General features: G+C 42.6%; 1 protein-coding gene across 1 annotated transcript in view; it reads right to left on the minus strand.

Moving 5' to 3' along the window:
- The window catches only part of tmc1 (transmembrane channel-like 1), a 43762-nt gene extending 24099 nt beyond the window's left edge, over nt 1-19663 (minus strand). The window contains exons 1-9 of the mRNA XM_034169820.1: nt 19401-19663; nt 8478-8663; nt 6124-6214; nt 5960-6041; nt 5055-5161; nt 4865-4963; nt 3081-3223; nt 2833-2977; nt 2540-2734 (exon numbers count right to left, since the gene is read on the minus strand). Of these exons, the coding sequence (XP_034025711.1) occupies nt 2540-2734; nt 2833-2977; nt 3081-3223; nt 4865-4963; nt 5055-5161; nt 5960-6041; nt 6124-6214; nt 8478-8663; nt 19401-19564 (1212 nt within the window). The 5' untranslated portion in view covers nt 19565-19663. The remainder of the gene's footprint in view (nt 1-2539; nt 2735-2832; nt 2978-3080; nt 3224-4864; nt 4964-5054; nt 5162-5959; nt 6042-6123; nt 6215-8477; nt 8664-19400) is intronic.
- Nucleotides 19664-21579: the final 1916 nt, after the last annotated feature.

A 21579-nucleotide genomic window follows, 5' to 3' on the forward strand; every position in this document is an offset into this window, starting at 1 on the left:
AACCAGCTGAATTTATCGAATGGTGTCCACAAAGCAAAGCGCCAGTCTCTCAGGAAGTTGTCAGACAAAGGGATTCCGACATGAGGGGTGGACCACTCCTCACTCAAAGCCTGCCCACAGGCGAATGACGTAACCGACAGGCGTGACAAAACTCACGCATGTGCACGAGGGTTCAAGGTTGGCTTATGTAATCGCATGTGATTCAAATCCATATAGTTTTTGAAAAAAATAAAAAGGTACGTTATTTTTCTCGCAGACCTCATAAACAATAGCAGAATTACAAATCATTCATACATACTCCAATCGAAGGTAATGGGGACCTGGAGTGTATCCCAGCAGTCATAGGGCTAGAGACAGAGTACCCCATGGACAGGCTGCCAGCCTATCACAGGGCCACATATAGAGAAACACATTCACATGCACACCTACGGTCGGTTTAAAGTTTCCTATTCAGCTAGGGGTCTGAGACACGCTTTGTCCCCTGTTTACAATGGGGTACTCAGGTCAAAGCAGTTTCAGTCTTCTGTTCATGGTAATGAGTCATTCACGTCATCAGGAGACTCGTCAGGAAAGCCGTCAATAGGGGCGTCAGTAGAGGCGTCAGCCCCATCGGTAGGAGAGACAGCTACCCTGTCATTAGGAGGGTGCTAACTAGAGCACAATAGGTGCTAATTAAAGCTATTGTTTAGTCACTAGCCAATAGCAGTCTGCCTCTCGGTAGGAGGGGCCGGTTATGTTTAAAACTCCAGCTTTTGTGGCTTATGTTTGTTCTTCTCTACAAGAGTCAAGACAGAAGTCAGACTACCACAGCAAGAATTTTAGCTGAGGAAGCTTCTGCAATTTGAAGTGAAACGTCCTCGCATCAAGCAACCCAGTCCAGTCGAAGATTCAAGCTTCTCTACTATTCACCTATGTGTCTCTGGAATTGGGAGGAAGCCGGAATACCAAGAGGGAACTCACACAAACATGGGGAGAACAGAAAGGGATCAGGTCCCAGAACCCAGAACTTTCTCGCTGTGACTAACTATGAAACCACTGTGGTGCTACATGAAAATCATATTAATACTGCAAAAACATATGAATAAAAATGTGAAATAGTGATTTGGGATTAGATACTTAATTCTCAAATTCCACATTCAATGGCTACTTTGTTGGGAAGAAGTCCCTTGCAAGTCAGCCACCAGGCCATTTTGATCTAGATCGCTAGTGGTGTGACTATAAGTAAATTAAATTTTAGGGGTATGATGTCACTATGGTTTATTTCTCATTTATGATCAGCCACATCTGCTTCTTGGCCCAGATCCTAGTGATTTCACTCATGCATGATTTACAGTGGAGAGATGCAGCCATTTTCCATTTTCACCATTTTGGTTCGACTTCTTATAACTTGCTTACATTTGTAATTATGCATTTATCCAACATGACTTACAAGGGAAGAATAAAAATAATTATTATATTACTGCAATAATAGCAATAGATCAGAAGAAAATGTAAAAATAGTGTCACTGGACAGAAATGCTACTTATGGTGATGTTTATTTTATTTTTTCTGACACTGAGGAGCTCCTGAGAGTTGGGACTGATTCTGTTTTATTTTTCTCTCTGTCTGAGATGCGGTTGGATCCACATGCTGGATTGGATGATTTCTGTGGCGGATGTGGGACGGACTCTGCTGTAGGAACGGATCCAACAAGTAGCATGATGACCCCCCACCCCCACCCAACCCCTTCCCCCACTGATGGTGGACTGGACGCCTGCATGGACTCTTGTCAAATATTGGTGTGTTTTCTTCTGTATTGTTATCCTTTTTTGTAGCATGGCCCAAGCAGAGGGTCACCCCTTTGAGTCTGAACTGCTTGAGGTTTCTTCCACAAGTCATCAGAGGGAGTTTTTCCTTACTGCTGTCGCCTGTGTGCTTGCTCTAGGGGTTGGTAAGATTAGACTTTACTTGTGTGAAGCGCCTTGAGGCAACATTGTTGTGATTTGGGGCTATATAAATGAAATAAATTGAAATTGAAACTGGGACAAGGTTAAGGGGTCCTACTAGTCCTACAGTAGCTCAGGCTGGCCTTGAAACCTCTGTCTACTGCATCTCCAAGATCACCCAGATCTGGGTCTATACCCAGATGTAGATCTTTTTGGTTTCTATTTCCAGTGATATAATTCTGAAGAAAAAAAAAAACTCACTATCTAATGCCAATCCAGATCAATGAATGATGCAGATTGAACAATTAATCTTGACATGGTGAGTAGAAAATTGTAATGTGATAGATGATACTGCAGTTGAGCTGCTGTGATATCTTGGATCAAGAAGACATCACCAAATAATTGATAATTAAATAGTTCCAAGCAGAACAGCAAGTACAAGTGTTCCTAATAAAGTGGCCAATGAGCGTTGCTTGGATGACATAAAAAAACAGTTCTCAAAAACTTGCTGTAGTGCTTTTTGATGATTTATATTTTTGAAAATCACACCCATGCTGTCTTTTCTGCTACTAAAATTGTAGACACTTTTCTCTCTTTTCTCATGTCTACGGTACCTCATTTCTTTCCCACCACGTATGGTTTTCAAGTCCTTCAAGGGCAAACTTCTGAGAGCGCCGCACGACAAAATAGATGAGATATCCACTTCCCGCTAAGCAGCACAGGACCAAGAAGTTGGCAAGCACTCGCAGGAAACGCGTCAGATGGATATTGTCATCCTTTTGACTCTCTTGTTCCTCTAAAATCGCTTCCTGGAAGAAAAAAAAAAAAATCAGAAAGGGAGTTAAATTAAAAAATATGTAACATTTGGCACATGGTGTTAAATGTCTCCAACCAAGGTTACTTTAACCTTGAAGCTGGTGGTGATGGAGGCAAATTTGTTGTCTGCTGTTTCAGGGTTTCCTATCAAGTAGTCCCAGCTGGTAAACATTTTCCAGCTGAAGTTGAAGCTGATGTCATCTCCAATCCCTGTCTCATTGGCATTACGGGCCATCCTTCAACAAGAAATGATTAGGGATTGTTTGAAATAGTACTTTGATAAGATTTACTCATTTTACAGAACCGTAGTCATATTACGTAATTGGGTTGAGCACTTACGTTCTAATGACCACCATATAGCTATAGGCCACCGTGCTCACGCCAACCAGGAAGTAAGAGAGAGGCATACGGAACTTGAGCCAACCAATAGCACGCTGGTTGTTGTAGTAACCATAGAAGAGGACTGAATACTGAGCGTAACCCTGTCAACATCAATTTTAGTTGGAGTGATTTGGTCAAGTGACACTTAAAACCCAAAGGGTTGGGGGCAGAGTTCATGATTTTATGCTACGACTATTTCCTATGAACAACTATGAGGCTGGTATCTTGGTGTGGGAAAAATACTGATGTATACTGATGGATATTAGTAATGACATACAGTGCACCTGGAAAGTATTCACAGCACTTTACTTTTTCCACATTTTCTTATGTTACAGCCTTATTCCAATTATTATTTTCTCTCAAAATTATACTCACAACACCCATAATGACAACATGAAAAAAGGATGTTTTTTTGCAAAGTTATTAAAAATTAAAAAATTAAGAAATCGCACGTACGTAAGTATTCATCACACCCTTTGCTCAAAACTTTGTTGATGCAGATTTGACAGCAATTACAAGTTTCAAGTCTTCTTGAATATGATGCCACAAGATTGGTGCACCTATTTTTGGGACGTTCTGCCCATTCCTCTTTGCAGCATCTCTCAAGCTCCTTCAGGTTGAATGGGGAGTATTGGTGCACAGCCATTTTCAGATCTCTCCAGAGATTCAGGTCTGGGCTCTGGCTGGGCCACAGAGGAGCGTTCACGGCATTGTCCTGACACCACTCCTTTGATATCTTGGCTGTGTGCTTAGGGTCATTGTCCTGCTGACAGATGAACTGTCACCCCAGTCTGAGGTCAAGAGTGCTCTGGAGCAGGTTTTCATCCAGGATGTCTCTTTACATGTCATCTTTCCCTCAATCCTGACTAGTCTTTCAGTTCCTGCCACTGGAAAACATCCCCACAGCATGATGCTGCCACCACCATGCTTCACTGTAGGGATGGTGCCTGGTTTCCCCCAAACATGACACCTGGCATTCACGCCAAAGAGTTCAATCTTTGTCTCATCAGACCAGAGAATTTTTGTTTCTCATGGGCTGTGAGTCCTTCAGGTGCCTTTTGACAAACTCTAGGCAGGCTGTCATGTGCCTTTTACTAAGGAGTGGCTTCTGTCTGGCCACTCTACCATACAGGCCTGATTGGTGGATTGCTGCAGAGATGGTTGTCCTTCTGGAAGGTTCTTCTCTCTCCACAGAGGAATGCTGTAGCTCTGACAGTGTGACCATCAGGTTCTTGGTCACCTCCTTGACTAAAGCCCTTCTTCCCAGATCACTCAGTTTGGACGGGCGGCCAGCTCTAGGAAGAGTCCTGGTCGATCTGAACTTCTTCTGTTTACAGATGATGGAGGCCACTGTGCTCACTGGGACCTTCAAAGCAGCAGAAATGTTTCTGTGCCTTTCCCCAGATTTGTACCTCTAGACAATCTTGTCTTGGAGGAGTCTGAAATTTTCATCTTAGGTGCATGTCCACTGTGAGAGACATAATCTAAAAAAAAAAAAAAATTCCTTTTCAACTTTTTCACATTGTCATTATGGAGTATTGTGTGTTGAATTTTGAGGGGGAAAAATGAACTTCATCCATTTTGGAATAAGGCTGTAACATAACATGTGAAAAAAGTGAAGTGCTGTGAATACTTTACAGATGCACTGTATATTGACATGCAGTGATACAAGGTACAATGCAGTAAAATATATCTAACAAAGAATATTATACGAGTATGAGGTTGCACATTAACAAACTGACCCCAAAGTCCCATAAAACAGCGAAGTCCATGGCACTGGCCTCTTCAGCCCTTGGGACAGTCTTCCTTGGGATGCTGCCATAGGGTCGGCCCATTAGTGCCTGTTAGCAGAAAGCAGGGACACAAATCATGTAAACATGCAGAGTAAAAATAAATAAAGCAATGGCTTTATGTTCCAGTCAGGAAATGTACCTCTGGCACCATGACCAGGCCAAAGGTCAGACCGAACAAGATCATGTTGATTCCATACATCCACCTCAGGAAAATAAAGTAGGAAGCAACTGAGGAACCAAAATGACCTAAAATAAGAAATAAATGAGGGAATAAATATATTTTTTACATTAATAATAACTATGTAGAAGAAGGGGTACAGGAAATGACTGTGAAGCCTTCAAGACTAGAGCTCTTGGCGAAAATCTATTGTACCTTCATTAATGGTAAATATCCACCAGGTGGAGATATTGCTCCATTTCAAGAACCTTGAGTACAGGTTGCTGTGGGACACAACAACGAACCTGTTTTTAGTGATGCAGTGCAGCTCCACCACCTTTTCTGCTTCTGCTTATGGCTCGGAGTTACCGTTGCCTCACAGTTAGCAGATCCTTGGGCATTCCAGTGTATGCATAGGGTTGTTCCAAGCACTCCATTTCCTCCTAGTTTTCAAAGAGGAATTAGGCCAAATGCTCCTCGATGTGAACTGACATGAACCTGACCTGCGTATGCTACACTATGATTCCACACTACGGAACAGGATAAGTGGTGCAAAAAGTCAGGATGGAAGCTCAGTGGCATCCACCAAAGTCAACTGCAACTGCAACTTTTGCTTCTTCCAGGTGGCTTCTATCTGAGACCATCAAAGCTTACTGCTCGGTCACACCAAAGTACTCACCAATACAGGAATGAGACTTCGGCCTCAACAGAAAATAGATCAACATAGAAGCTGTCATACAGTTGGCCAAAAGTCTCACTATGTTTTAATCTCTCATTACTTGTGTGGTGCATTAGATAAACTGTCTTGTATTTTCTTTTTACACACATTTTTCATTCTTGAGAAGTGGAAATGAAGCATTAAAAAAATTTTAATATACCAGACTTACTTTCAATTTCCTTGATCTTCATCTCCCATGGAATGCAGGTGGTTTTAAAGTTTTCAAAGTCCCGTTGAAACTTCATCCATTTCTTTGAAAAGAAAGCATAATAACTTTGCACCATGCGCACCCATACAACTTTAACAATCACTACTGTCAAATGGATCCCTTGCCTTGGTCATCATGACCTTGTATGCGTACAGTTTCCTGCCTTTCCCTTTCCCCAGAGCTCCTTCATATTTCTCGACAAACTCCTGTGACTCCCTGCAAGACAGAAGATAATTAGGGAATAACCCTGTTGCGACTGTAATCCAGCATTAATGTCCACAAATCATCAGACACAAGAGGGTTATTCCCATTCTAATCCAATTCCATCGTTTGCACGGTTTGTTTTTCTGTAAGTAATTCGGTTGGCGAAGCTTGCCAGAGCAACAGCATCGTCGTCGCTGCTCCAGTTTCTCTCGCTCTTTTCTTTTTCTTATTCTTCTTTGTGTTTGATGGTGGTTGGCAGCCTCTCACTCTCAGCTGACGGCACAATTATTGACATCCGCGTAGCAACGTGTGCGGTCAGGGCTCGGAGTAATACATCATATGTGAAACGGTTGAATAGTTTGCCACCGCTGACGGTATATTTTATGGTCTGAAATTTCACACGATTAACCAATCAGATTTGCGGAACAAATGTAATTGGATTTGAATGTAGATTTTATGCCTCTGGTTTATAACTGGTCTAGGGGATTCAGATTCCTGATCTTTTCACATGTGCATGTCTATTTTAGTGACTTTTAAGGCCTTAAAAGTGCTTTTTATATATACAACCCCTGGCAATAATTATGGAATCACCGGCCTCGGAGGATGTTCATTCAGTTGTTTAATTTTGTAGGAAAAAAGCAGATCACAGACATGACACAAAACTAAAGTCATTTCAAATGGCAACTTTCTGGCTTTAAGAAACACTGTAAGAAATCAAGGAAAAATAATTGTGGCAGTCAGTAACGGTTACTTTTTTAGACCAAGCAGAGGGAAAAAAATATGGACTCACTCAATTCTGAGGAATAAATTATGGAATCACCCTGTAAATTTTCATCCCCAAAACTAACACCTGCATCAAATCAGATCTGCTCGTTAGTCTGCATCTAAAAAGGAGTGATCACCCTTGGAGAGCTGTTGCACCAAGTGGACTGACATGAATCATGGCTACAACATGAGAGATGTCAGTTGAAACAAAGGAGAGGATTATCAAACTCTTAAAAGAGGGTAAATCATCACACAATGTTGCAAAAGATGTTGGTCGTTCACAGTCAGCTGTGTCTAAACTCTGGACCAAATACAAACAACATGGGAAGGTTGTTAAAGGCAAACATACTGGTAGACCAAGGAAGACATCAAAGCGTCAAGACAGAAAACTTAAAGCAATATGTCTCAAAATTCGAAAATGCACAACAAAACAAATGAGGAACGAATGGGAGGAAACTGGAGTCGTCTGTGACCGAACTGTAAGAAATCGCCTAAAGGAAATAAGATTTACATACAGAAAAGCTAAACGAAAGCCATAATTAACACCTAAACAGAAAAAAACAAGGTTACAATGGGCTAAGGAAAAGCAATCGTGGACTGTGGATGACTGGATGAAAGTCATATTCAGTGATGAATCTCGAATCTGCATTGGGCAAGGTGATGATGCTGGAACTTTTGTTTGGTGCCGTTCCAATGAGATTTATAAAGATGACTGCCTGAAGAGAACATGTAAATTTCCACAGTCATTGATGATATGGGGCTGCATGTCAGGTAAAGGCACTGGGGAGATGGCTGTCATTACATCATCAATAAATGCACAAGTTTACGTTGATATTTTGGACACTTTTCTTATCCCATCAATTGAAAGGATGTTTGGGGATGATGAAATCATTTTTCAAGATAATAATGCATCTTGCCATAGAGCAAAAACTGTGAAAACATTCCTTGCAAAAGACACATAGGGTCAATGTCATGGCCTGCAAATAGTCCGGATCTTAATCCAATTGAAAATCTTTGGTGGAAGTTGAAGAAAATGGTCCATGACAAGGCTCCAACCTGCAAAGCTGATCTGACAGCAGCAATCAGAGAAAGTTGGAGCCAGATTGATGAAGAGTAATGTTTGTCACTCATTAAGTCCATGCCTCAGAGACTGCAAGCTGTTATAAAAGCCAGAGGTGGTGCAACAAAATACTAGTGATGTGTTGGAGCATTCTTTTGTTTTTCATGATTCCATATTTTTTTTCCTCAGAATTGAGTGATTCCATATTTTTTTCCCTCTGCTTTGTCTAAAAAAGTAACCGTTACTGACTGCCACAATTTTTTTTTCCTGATTTCTTATAGTGTTTCTTAAAGCCAGAAAGTTGCCATTTGAAATGACTTTAGTTTTGTGTCATGTCTGTGATCTGCTTTTTTCTACAAAATTAAACAACTGAATGAACATCCTCTGAGGCCGGTGATTCCATAATTTTTGCCAGGGGTTGTATATAAATAAAGTGGCAAGAAATTTTACCGTAAAGTCACAAGTTTCTTTTTCATGGACCAGGGCTTTCCCCTTAGACTTTGGATGAGTTTTTTCCTCTCGTCCACTGCCTCCTTCAGCTTCTCCAGCTCCTCTGGTGTCAGAGCCTCAGGCTTCACCTCCTCATCATTATCTTCTTCCTCACCATCATCTTCTTCACTTGACTCTTGCTCTGAGCTAAGAGAAAACACAGTTTTGTGTTTTGCATCTTGCTGTTCTTTTTGGGGTTATTTTTGTGCATTACAAAGTTTTTCTTTACACACAACCAGATCTGGGCCTGTACCCATAAAGGATCTCAAAGCTCTCTCAAGGAGCTCCTAACTTAGCCCTAAATTTCCTGGCAAGGAATCTTAGCCTAAGAGTGAGCCAGCAGGTGTCTGAGAGCAACTCTGTGCAAAGAGGGGACAGAAACTCCTATCTTTGTGAGGAGGCGGGGTTGACCCCGTTGCTAGATATGATGCAGTCCTCTAAGAGCTGTGATAGGTTGTCACGGAAAGGGGAGAAATGAAATAAACAAATGTGCTCTGCCCTCTGTCATGAATGGACAGAAAAATCAACCAGTCATATTAGCTGAACTGCATTAAGACGTGTAATCATGAAGCAATGAATTGCTACACAGCTTGAAAATGTTGGAGCATACCTCATTCACATGCCAAAGATCTATATATTAAAAGTGTGTGTGCGTGCTCTACTAGTTGATTTACTATGTTCATTGTGAGTACATAATATAATTGTAAATACATTAAAAATACATGCATGACACAAGAAAGTGAAAACACTTATTTCCACTGTGGTCCTTTTAATAATCAAATGACAAAATAAATGTAATAATAATATACAAATAATGAATGTTTATGAGTTCAGTGGTACAAATATTTCATGAGGTGAAAGCAGGAGCATGCCATTCAACGAGCCTCGTAGAATGGTATGTTCCGCTTTCACCGAATTAAAGTAGACCTGCATTGAAATAAATGCAGTCAGATCTTTGGACCAAAAAAATGATTTATATTTACACATAAGATCCTTCTGAATGCAGTAAAGTAAATCTGCAAGCTCAGATCTGTTATTCAACAGAAAAATCTTCGTTTAAAAATGACAAATTTACAGCTAAAATTTGGCCATCTGCAAAACTGTCATCACATCCGGGATGTTGCCGAGATGCAAGAGAGAAGACCCTATCCCAGCATGCATTGCACCCGCCAACTGTAATTTGTGGATTTACGTCAGTTTGCATCTCTTACAAAAGCACCTTTTTATTGTCTTATATGGAAGGATCGACTCTTTTTAAAACTTCATATTGTCTTGCGCTACGTTTGTTGAGTATACATTTCTTTTATTTTTGCTTGAAAATAATTTTTGGGAACTTTTTCATACGCCCATTTGATTGCGTGGTGTCGCATTGAAAATCTATTGTCTTTAGCCTCCGGTGTTACCGTCGCGGGGTATGGATGCGGGACCCGCAAAGAATCCAAGTCATTAAAAAGATACAAACCTCTCTCAGTGGCCACGGAGCTCTGTGGCTGCGATTACCAAGACCGTGCGGCGCTGCGGATATTTCCGCAAGAAGTCTGTCCTTGCGGGCGTCCGAAGCGCTCTGCATCAAAACAGCGAGTGTAGTCTCTGAACTTGTTGCCAAGTTGGCTGCACCTCCATTCAGTAGACAGGGAGGTGGTGCCGGCTGTACAGCAGACACGAGGGCAGTGTGAGTGGCCCACTGCGGCATTTACCGAGCCCGTAGACTCGGTAAGCGCATTGAAGGCAGTGAGAGCAAGGCGTAAGGGTCGGGGAAGAATGTCGCCCGCTGTCGATGTCGCCACTGATCTGAGCATGCAGAGCTGTATCTCGCATTCATTGCAGCTTACTTTTGGATGTTGAAACCAGGATGTGTATAAGAGTAACATTACTAACAGATAAAATCAATTTCAATGCAAGATCAGACTGAAGGCGCTAGTGCTCCGTCTTCTCCCTCACGTCACGGCAATGTCCCGGATGTACAAACAGTTTTCATGGAAGGCCAAATTTTAGCTGCAAATTTGTCATTTTTAAACAAAGATTTCTCCGCTGAATTACAAATTTGGGCTTGCAGATTTACTTTAATGCATTCATAAGGGTCTTATAAATACATATCAGCTATTTCTTTCTGAGATCTGACGACATTTATTTCAATGCAGGTCTTCTTTAAATATTTGTTCCATTGAAAGAATTTAAAAACATTCATTATTTGTTTTATATAATAGCTAAAATAGATTCTTGTCATTTCTGCCATCTCCTCTGCTTAAGATACTCTTATGCTTCTTAAAAGTCCTCATCCCTCTCTTATAAACCAATGCACGAATTACAGCTAATGGGCAGATGTCCTCAGAATTTCCCTTGAATAGATCGTCCCACCAGGCCTGCCCTTTATCTCCAAGTTTATTTCTACTTGCAATTGAACCTCTGGCAGAGGCAATCAGACAGGATCCTGCCATAAAGGGCTTTATGGTTGATTGAACAGTCCACAAAATTAGCTTATTAGCTGATGATATTATGCTGTATATAACAGACCCATCCCAATCCCTTATTCGGCTACAACATTTACTTGATTCATATGGAACTATTTCGGACTACAAAGTAAATTATGATAAAAGTGAAATTATTCCACTTACAACATCTGATTATTTGGCATGTAAATTAATTTTTGCATTTAAATGGACTTCAAGCGTAGAATACTTGGGCATAACTTTGGATGCCAACCTTTAAAATCTCTATAAATTGAATTATACCCCACTTATTAAAAAACTGAAGAAGACCTGCACAGATGGTCTAACCTACCCATTACCTTGATTGTAAGAATTAACTGCATTAAAAAGAACCATTAAAATGTAGATCCTACCAAGGATGCAGTATCTCTTTCAATCACTCCCCATACCCTTACTACAAGCTTTCTTTAAATCTCTTAAAGCTGTGAGACAGTTCACATGGAATGGTAAAGGGGCTTGGAGGTCTTTAGAAATGTTATCTTGGGATGATAAGTCAGGAAGGCTTCAACTACCTAATTTTAAAAAATATTACTTTGCCGCTCAAATGCGATTTATTTTTATCTTATTTGAAGGTAAAACTGTTCCCTTCTTGGGTTCAAATTGCGTTTCAGTCTTTGAAAGATGATTCTTATTGTGATTTTGTTTATAAGTACGATTCAAAAACTTTGTCTAAAGTAAGTGACAACCAAATTCTGTTGCATCTCATTAAATTATGGTATGACATACATAAATGTTTTGGACAAAAAAATGGACTGTCCCCAAAGTCACCCCTGAAACGAAATCATCTCATTCCATTGACTGTAAACAACAAGATCCTGGACATCTGGCATCAAAATGGAATACATATCCCGGAGGACTGCTTTGAGGAAGGAACTTTGATGGCTTTTCAACAACTGAAAAACAAATACAACCTGTCAGACAAAACTTTTTTCTGCTATCTTCTATTGCAGTCATTCCTTGGCAGCAGTTTGGGTAAAAATATGGCACTACCTAACCTTACAGAGCTCGAAAAACTGTTATATAATGGTGTGTCTTGTAAACTCATCTCTAAAGTGTATTCTGTGTTGATAAAAGAATGTCCTAAACCAGCATTGTGTAAATCTAAAATAAGGTGGGAATCGAGACTTAAACATTACAACTGAAGAGGACCTGTGGTCTGATTTATCTCAGGACAGCACGTCAGCCACAACAAATTCACGGTTTAGACTTCCATCCATCCATCCATCCATTTTCTTCCACTTTATCGCGGGGGCAGCAGCTCAAGCAAAGCTGCCCAGACCTCCCGATCCACACACACCTCCCCCAGCTCCTCCGGGGGAACCCCAAGGCGTTCCCAAGCCAGCCGAGAGATGTAGTCCCTCTAGCGTGTCCTGGGTCCTCCCCGGGGCCTCCTCCCAGTGGAACGTGCCTGGAACACCTCTCCAGCGAGGCGTCCAGGGGGCATCCGGAAAAGATGCCCGAGCCACCTCAACTGACTCCTTTCGACGTGGAGGACTTATCCATTATAATTTTCTTCACCAGTTGTACCTGACTCCAGAAAAAATCCACAGGTCTAAGCCTGAAATTTCTGATGTATGTTTTTGATGTGCAACAGAAACTGGCTCTTTTGTACATTGTACTTGGTCATGTGTTAAAATCAGACATTCCTGGCTCGACTTATGCAACACCCTGTCTAACATGACCAAGATTTCAATTCCGATGGATCCAGAACTTTGTTTAATTGAAAATTTTACAAAAATTAAAGAACCATTAAACAAGTTCCAAACTAAATTTCTAGAAATAGCTTTGGCAGTGTCTAGAAAATGTATTACTGTTACATGGAAGTCTGATTCCCCTGTCCCTAACAAAATAGTATGCTGAATTGAACAATTGTGTGCCATTAGGAAAAATAACATACAGTTTGAGAAAGTCATTTCAAAACCTTTCTTAAAATCTGGCAACCTTTCTTAGATTACACAGGCACAACTCTGTAAATCAATTGGCCCTACTAAAGATATATCTTTTTTGTTTCAAAATTAGAGCAGCCGTCTTTTCTTTGGAGCATAAAAATAATTATTATTTATTACTTATTGTCTTATTTTTAATTTTATTTTCTCAAGTGAGCAGGGGAGGGAGGGAAGGAGGGGGACTTGTGTGTATGTCAGTTTCTTTTGTTCTTTGTAAATTTCAAAACTGATAAATAAAATATTGCAAAAAAAAAAAAAAAAAGTCCTCCTCCCTCCTATTACCAGTTTGACACCTTAGGAGCTCTCTTAAGATCTAAGGTGCTTTGCAGACAACTTTCATCTTACCAAGGGAAGGGCCCCTTAACACATAGTGCAAATACATGCAACTCCAGGGCGACTCAGAGTGAAACAGTTCGTATGATCAAACCACAAAACATTGCGCCGACAGGGAGGCATGCACGATGCCTGTGCAATGGTTTGTGCATCCGAGAACACACTGCCAACAGGTGCACGATGTGAAGAAAAAAAAATGCATGCCTGTGGCAGCCGGTCTGCTTTGTGTCAGCCTGATCCCATCAGATCTCAGAAGCTAAGCTAAGCAGGATCTGGTTAGTACTTGGATGGGAGACTTCTTTGGAACACCAGCAACTGTGTGTGTTTTTCCAGGTAAAATTGGAGTTGCGTCAGGAAGGGCATCCGGCATAAAACTTGTGCCAATTACCTATGCGGATCGGGCTGTAACCGCTGTGGCGACCCCGAACAAAACCGGGAGCAGCTGAATGAACAACAACAACATGAATGTGATGGTTTTGTGCATGCAGGAACACAGCAGCTTTTCACAGCAGCTGTGCCATGTGTAATCACATGACACAGCTGCTGAAAATAAAAAATAAATAAAAATTACATGCCACCCACTGGACTCAAACCCACACCTTCCAAAAACTTTGATTGCCAGTCAGAAACGTAGCACTGAGCTACAACCGCAGTCCTATGAAAGTTGCTGGAACCTGCCTGATATGAGGAAGGAGATGGACATATTTAAAATGATATAAACCCACAGATCATATAAAACACTGCATTTATCAAGCGGGCAATACAAATACGATTTGTCTGTTCCCCTGTAGATGACCCATGGTCACAGACATACAGTCATGAAGGGGCTGTTAAATAACCCTGGTTAAATAAAAAGAAAAAAACACCACATGATTTGAACCCACAAACTCTGATTACCAGACAGAAACTTTGCCACTGTGCTACAATCACTGTCTTATAATAGGAGTGTGAAATGGGTAAAATCAACAAGCAGATAAACATATTTTCAAAAAAAATGCGCTGTGATAACTGACTAAACATTGTATGGTACAGCGTATTTCTGCTGATACAGGATGGAAAGTGGCGTATTTGTCATACTATTAGCTTCACCTGGTCGTGTGGTGCACCGCTCACAGCCCTCACGGCCTGACATGCGTGTCCTGTCAGACGTGACATTCAGATCATCTGCTGCGTGTCCAAATGGACTGATGCCCTGTTTCTCCTCCCATCGCAAAAATTATATATGTTTTTATGTATAGTGAGGAAAATAAGTATTTGAACACCCTGCGATTTTGCAAGTTCTCCCACTTAGAAATCATGGAGGGGTCTGAAATTTTCATCTTAGGTGCATGGCCACTGTGAGAGACATAATCTAAAAAAAAAATCCGGAAATCACAATGTATGATTTTTTTAATAATTTATTTGTATTACTGCTGCAAATAAGTATTTGAACACCTGTGAAAATCAATGTTAATATTTGGTACAGTAGCCTTTGTTTGCAATTACAGAGGTTAAACGTTTCCTGTAGTTTTTCACCAGGTTTGCACACACTGCAGCAGGGATTTTGGCTCATTCCTCCACCCAGATCTTCTCTAGATCAGCCAGGTTACTGGCTGTCGCTGAGAAACATGGAGTTTGAGCTCCCTCCACAGATTTTCTATTGGGTTTCGGTCTGGAGACTGGCTAGGCCACTCCAGAACCTTGATATGCTTCTTACGGAGCCATTCCTTGGTTATCCTGGCTGTGTGCTTCGGGTGATTGTCATGTTGGAAGACCCATCCGCGACCCATCTTCAGTGCTCTAACTGAGGGAAGGAGGTTGTTCCCCAAAATCTCACAATACATGGCCCCGGTCATCCTCTCTCCTTAATACAGTGCAGTCGTCCTGTCCCATGTGCAGAAAAACACACCCCAAAGCACAGTGCTTAATTTGTAAAGTGGGAGGTCCCGGAGCGCAGAGGATGGGTGGCTCCGGTGCTGAAAAAAAAAGAAGGGCGGGGGGGCTTGCGAACAACGCTGTGCGCCACACCGAAAATAAACTGGCCATGTATTGTAGGCCTAATAACACTAGTAGTCACACCAAATCCGGATAGAGTACAAATTCCTGTGTACAGTGGTCCCTCGTTTATCGTGGGAGTTACGTTCTCAGCGTTCACACCGGGCGCGACGTGAGCGACTGCAGCCACAGGTTGCCATGTAATCCCAAAGACGCGTTTTGGCACCAAACCGCGCAGCGTGACGCGATGGATGCGAGTGAAACGATTTTGAGCGTTTTGTGCGTTTGTAGCGCGATATTGTGTCACGTCACGTCGTGTTGCCCTCCTCCCCAAGTTGAAAAATCGGAACTTTTTCGTCTCTTCGCGCCGCGATGACCAATCAGGGACTGAATATGCAGTGACGTGGAGATGTCTGGAGTTTGACTGAAGATGTGAACATGTCCTGTATCTGGTAGCAGCCTGTGAGCAGGACTTATGTCTCTTTTGTCCTTTATTTCACAATTATGAGAGAGTTTTTGGAGCGAGCAGCAGCCCCGCAGCAGCGGGGAGCGGAGTTTCTTTTTCTTTTTCTTTTACGTGTGCGCGCGAGGTTCCATGGAGATTATTTTACTTATTAACTACACAGATGTATAATGGTGACTGGTTTCTAAAGACAATTATGACAGAGTTTTTTTGGGGAAAAGAGTGAGGAGCAGCCCCACAGCAAGCCGCGGAGTTTCTTTTTTTTATTGTTTACATGTGCGTGCGTAAACGGGACAGTTGGTCCAAACTGGGTTCCGCAGAGGCGGAAGGACCGCTGAAAGCAGCCGTCATCCAGACGCAGCTCCTGCAGCAAATAATGATATTCTCTGTATTGGGAGCTTTTCACAACAACTCGCTCCGTGTGATCAAGGTCCGTCATGATGACTTGACGCCGAGTGGAATGGAAGCTCCTCCTATTTGATGATGCACCGGGGCAAATTTTCGCAGCGAAAGTCCACCCAAGCAAAGAGATACACCGTGTGAAGGAGACGCGTCCGTCCCCACGTGACCCCCGCGAATTTGTAGTGTCTGATCGCGCCCGGTGTGAACGCAGCATAAAAATAACCCGCGATAAATGAAATCTGCGTAGTCAGCGCTATTTTTTTACACTTATTATAGATGTTTTAAGGCTGTAAAACCCCTCACTACACACTTTTCTCAAACAGGCATTAACATTTTCTCACTTTTCTCTCTTGTGTAAACACTCTCTTTTTTCTTCTGTGTGAGAAGATTATAAACAGACACATGCAGAACACAATGCGCGGCTCTCCCTTCACTCACTGCCTCCGGGGGTACGGATGCAGGACCCGCAAAGAATCCAAGTCCTCTCTCGGTGGCCACAGAGCTCTGCGGCTGCGGTCAACATCCGGATCAAAACAGCGAGCGTAGCCTCTGGACCTGTTGCCAGATTTGGCGCAATTCCGCACAGCAGGCGGTGATTTTTTTTTTTTTTTTAATATTTTGTTAGTCAAGAGAGGTGGCGGATCACGGATCCACTATAAATAGCTGGCGGAACCAACGTCAGAGGTTCCGGAGCGCGCGTCCGAGGTTCCGGAGCGTGCTCGGCTTGCTCCCCCTCAAATTAAGCCCTGCCAAAGCATGATGCTTCCACCCCCATGCTTCACAGTAGGGACGGTGTTTTTGGGATGGTACTCAGCATTCTTCTTCCTCCAAACACGGCGAGTGGAATTAAGACCAAAAAGTTCTATTTTGGTCTCATCTGACCACATAACTTTCTCCCATGACTCCTCTGGATCATACAAATGGTCATGGACAAACTTAAGACGGGCCTGGACGTGTGCTGATTTAAGCAGGGAACCTTGCATGATTTTAATCCATGACATCTTAGTGTATTACCCACAGGAACCTTGGAAACAGTGGTGCCAGCTCTTTTCAGGTCATTGACCAGCTCCTCCCGTGCAGTTCTGGGCTGATTCCTCACATTTCTTAGGATCATTGATACGCCACAAAGTGGGCTCTTGCATGGAGCCTCAGTTTGAGGGAGATTGACAGTTATGTTTAGCTTCTTCCATTTTCTAATAATTGCTCCAACAGTTGATCTTTTTTCACCAAGCTGCTTGGCAATTGCCCTGTAGCCCTTTCCAGCCTTGTGGAGGTCTACAATTTTGTCTCTGGTGTCTTTGGACAGCTCTTTGGTCTTAGCCATGTTAGTAGTTGGAGTCTTACTGATTGTGTGGGTGGACAGGTGTCTTTACGCAGCTAACAACCTCAAATAGGTGTGTTGTGAAAGTGTCGTGACACGGACCCACAACAGGGGGCGTTAATGAACGGACAATGGATAAGCCAAAAGTAACAATTTAATGTTGTGAATCGCACAACGACGTACAGACAATAACAATATGGTGGACTGTCAATTATACACCAGGTGACGTGTGGGCAGGCTCGACGATAGAAGACGTCTGGCGAGAGAAGAGCCGGATCCCACACAGCTTCCACCACCAACGGAGCTGGAGAACACCGGAGCCACCAAGCCCTGTGCCCCAGGTGGCCGCTGTCTTCAGCAGTCAGACCCGGTACTGCTGGCAGAGAACAGAGACAGTCCTGATGAGTGTGAGTCCGCACACTCAGTAATCCCACAGTCTGTATACAGTTAGGAGGGAAAACCTCCACCTCCAATCACACACTCGTGCAGCTCCTGTCTAACCACTTATCTGGTTGGGGTGTGAAGCGAAGCCGTCGCTGATCACACCAAACGCCAATCCCACAGATAAGGCAACACCCACAGGAAAACGGCTGCAAAGAAGTTCAGACTATTAGTCAGTGTTAAGTACAGCAGAGAATATTACCTGAATGGTAGCTGATTTCTCGGCGGGGAGGTGGAGTTGCAGTCCGGCCTTTATGGTGGTGGTGATGAGTAGTGGATGAGTGACAGCTGGTACGGATGATGAGTGACAGCTGTCACTCCTGGTCGCTCCGACGCCCTCTCGTGCTTGAAGCCCGCACTTCAAGCAGGGCGCCATCTGGTGGTGGTGGGCCAGCAGTACCTCCTCTTCAGCGGCCCACACAACAAGGTGCTTCTAATTTGGAATAATAAGTGGAGTGGAGGTGGACTTTTTAGAGGCGGACTAACAGGTCTTTGAGAGCCAGAATTTCTGCTGATTGGCAGGTGCAAATAAATTATTTTAAAAAATCATACATTGTGATTTCCGGATTTTTTTTTTTTTTTTGGATTATGTCGCTCACAGTGGACATGCACCTAAGATGAAAATTTCAGACCCCTCCATGATTTCTAAGTGGGAGAACTTGCAAAATTGCAGGGTGTTCAAGTACTTATTTTCCTCACTGTATTTCCACACAAGCGCACACACACACGCGTGTCCGTCAAAACACTGGATGTGTGCTGCAGATGTGATGCCAGGACCGGAGATGTCCCAACAGCTGTGGGTAGCCAGCCACGCCCCCTGTCCTGTCAGCACAGAGACCAAGATGTCACTCTGTGATCAGATGACAGATGCCTCAACCTGCGTTGGGGGAGGGAGCAAACCACATGCACATATGTGCTGTGGGGGGGATTGGGGAGAGCGGGGGGATCACGTGAAACATACGCACACGTGTTTTCGGGGGAATCGACACTCTGGCACGCCACATGTGCACTCGGCAATTTCACAGTCGTGGAGCACTTAGTCAAATTTCACATCCAGCTCGACAGTGATTGTCTGCAGATTGTTTTCGTGATGATGGTGCAAATGGCCACACATTTTCTAAGTGCCATGTAAGCGGTGTTAGATGTTCGTCCTTGTCACCTGGAATTTGGCCGACACCTGCCGCGAGAGGGTTCGATGGGCTCTCACAGGGCACACTCTGTCTTTTAGCCACTGGCGTGCGCAAATAGTTGTAGCAATAGGTGTATGAGGCGTTGGAGGCAGCTATGAAATTACACGTTTTGCACACGATCCCTGCTTCATACGCACTTTCTGTGCAAATCAACCAAATTCGCACTGTGTGTGTGAAGGGGCCTGAAAATTCTAAGAAATGTTTAAGAATCAAAGGAATTCTAAGAATTTTCTTAGAATAATGTCACGAGGAGCTATTTTTAGCCTTCGGCTGCATCGTGGATACGGGCCCTGGTGATTTGGCAGCTGGTATCATAAAGGTTTACCTTGTCAAAACTATGTTCTTGTACTTTTTCTTCTTTGTGTCATCTACTTTCTTCTTTACTCTCCGCTCAACACCATCCTCTTCTTTTGCTTCTTGTTTGGCACATCCCTGCTTCTTTTTTCTCTTGGAAGTTCCTTCATCAGCATCTCTCTCCTCCAGGTCCATTTTTTGCCTGTTTTCATTTTTTGTATTTTTCTTGGCTTTTGCTGCACTGCCACTCTTTACGTTGGCCCGCTGTCTTTCCTTCTCCTTTCTCTCTCTTCTCTGTTTGTCTTGTTCACTCTTTCCTCTCCTCCTCTCTCGCTGTCCATCCTCAGGTCTGTCCTGTGATTCCTCCCTACTTGCTCCTGTTGCTTCTTGGGAAGATCCTTTTCTTTTTCCATTTCCCAACTTCTTTTTTTCTTTATTATTTCTTCTTTCCTCTCTGCTTTTTTCACCTTCCTCTTGAAAAGTGATATCCATCTCGTCACCTAACAAAAAAGGCAAATCAGTGTTTAGTCACTGTTGAAGTAAGTCTTTATATCCCAAATATTCACTACGTATCCCCGCATTTACACCAATAGTGACATTTCCTTTCAATGACTCTAAAGTCCTACACTGAAAAAAGAAAACATGACTTAAGTTTGCACATCAGTTGCACACAATCACAATGTGTTAAAATAACATAATTTTCTTGTGTTTCTAATTGACAACATATTTTTTCAGTATATTTCTATACTGATCTCATTAACATAATCCAAGTTGTTGGAATTATTTATATCATACAAACATGTACACACACACATACATATATATATATATACTCGTATATATATATATATATATATGAATGAGTGAAGCTCATCAGCATCTCACCATGCCATTTAGGTCCTTCAGACTTTATTTTGAGTAAATGCTTCAGGGGAGTATTAGCATGGCAAAACCTTTCAGCTTCTGGGGGGGAGCTGAAACACACAGCCAGGAGACTCTCCACCTTTTTAAGCATTTTTCTTTTCTTGCTTTTCAGATGACCCCCCCTCCCCAATTACAGTCCTCTTAATCCCCTGCCACTTTAAGCATTTTTTAATGTAGATGTAAATTAATATTCAAAGTTTTCAGCTAGTTGACAGTAGGGCTGTACCAAATGGCCAAATTATCATATCTCAATATTGTCATATAAATTATCATGTAAATGTCACTTATATACATGCTGTCCATATTCTTGAGAAATACAAAAGTTTCTTTCACCAAAACATCAAATCTTAGCTTTCATCTCAAATGTACTTTCTGTCAAATTGTAGCTGAACTTTCAGGTCTTCTTTTTAAGAAAGTCCTCCTCTACTGTTTTTCTGTGAATGAAGGTGTTGGCGGAAGAGTCCTTCACCCTCATTAGAACTATTGGCTGCACCTGCGGAGGATGTTCACGTGCAGGCCTAACGGCTTGCAGCACCTGTGGATGACGCTCACGTGCAAACTTAAAGACTTTCAGCTGAAGCAGATAATGAGATGGCGTTCTGCATTTAAGCCATGAGTGATTCGAGCAGAATTGCCGGGAACTCGACCTTGTGATGTTCGGTTGTGAGACGCTGAGGACCCCGCCAGGGTTTGACACATCGTGCCTGTGAAGGACAGGTGAGGGACACATGCTGTCAGCACGCATCAGAGGTGATGATTGTCTGAATAAGTGTTAACAGTAATTTGGTACTTTTTACGCAGTATATTTGAACATTGATGAGAATTGTGCAGTTTGCTCCTCACTGTCGTGGCGTATGGATTGATAATCCTCCATCTGTTGTGAGAAGCTGCTCATTTATATACAGTTCAAATTCAGACCTAAATGTGTTGCTGATAGTGTGTGCCTTTGAAGGATATGTATTGTAGCTCTGTTGACTTACCTCACCTTTTCCGTCCTTCACAGAGTCAGTTTGTCGTATCCACCTGGGGGGTGTTCGGCGGTGAATCTGAGTCCAGAAGCGCCGGGCTTCGATCCATTTGGGCGCTGGAGAGCGCGCCATCCTTCACCTCACCAGACAATCAAATATTTATGTTGTACACAAATTATTGCACAGGAGGGAAATAAATTGGTTTTGTTTTTGGAACCGCTTTCTGGTTATTTAGCGCTGGGTTCAGTCAGACGCTGGTCCGCTCTTCAGTCTGCGTCGGCACATAACACTCTACACCACTTCATCAGGAAGTTGGAT

Source organism: Thalassophryne amazonica, chromosome 5, assembly GCF_902500255.1.
Source record: "Thalassophryne amazonica chromosome 5, fThaAma1.1, whole genome shotgun sequence".
Taxonomy (NCBI): Eukaryota; Metazoa; Chordata; class Actinopteri; order Batrachoidiformes; family Batrachoididae; genus Thalassophryne; species Thalassophryne amazonica.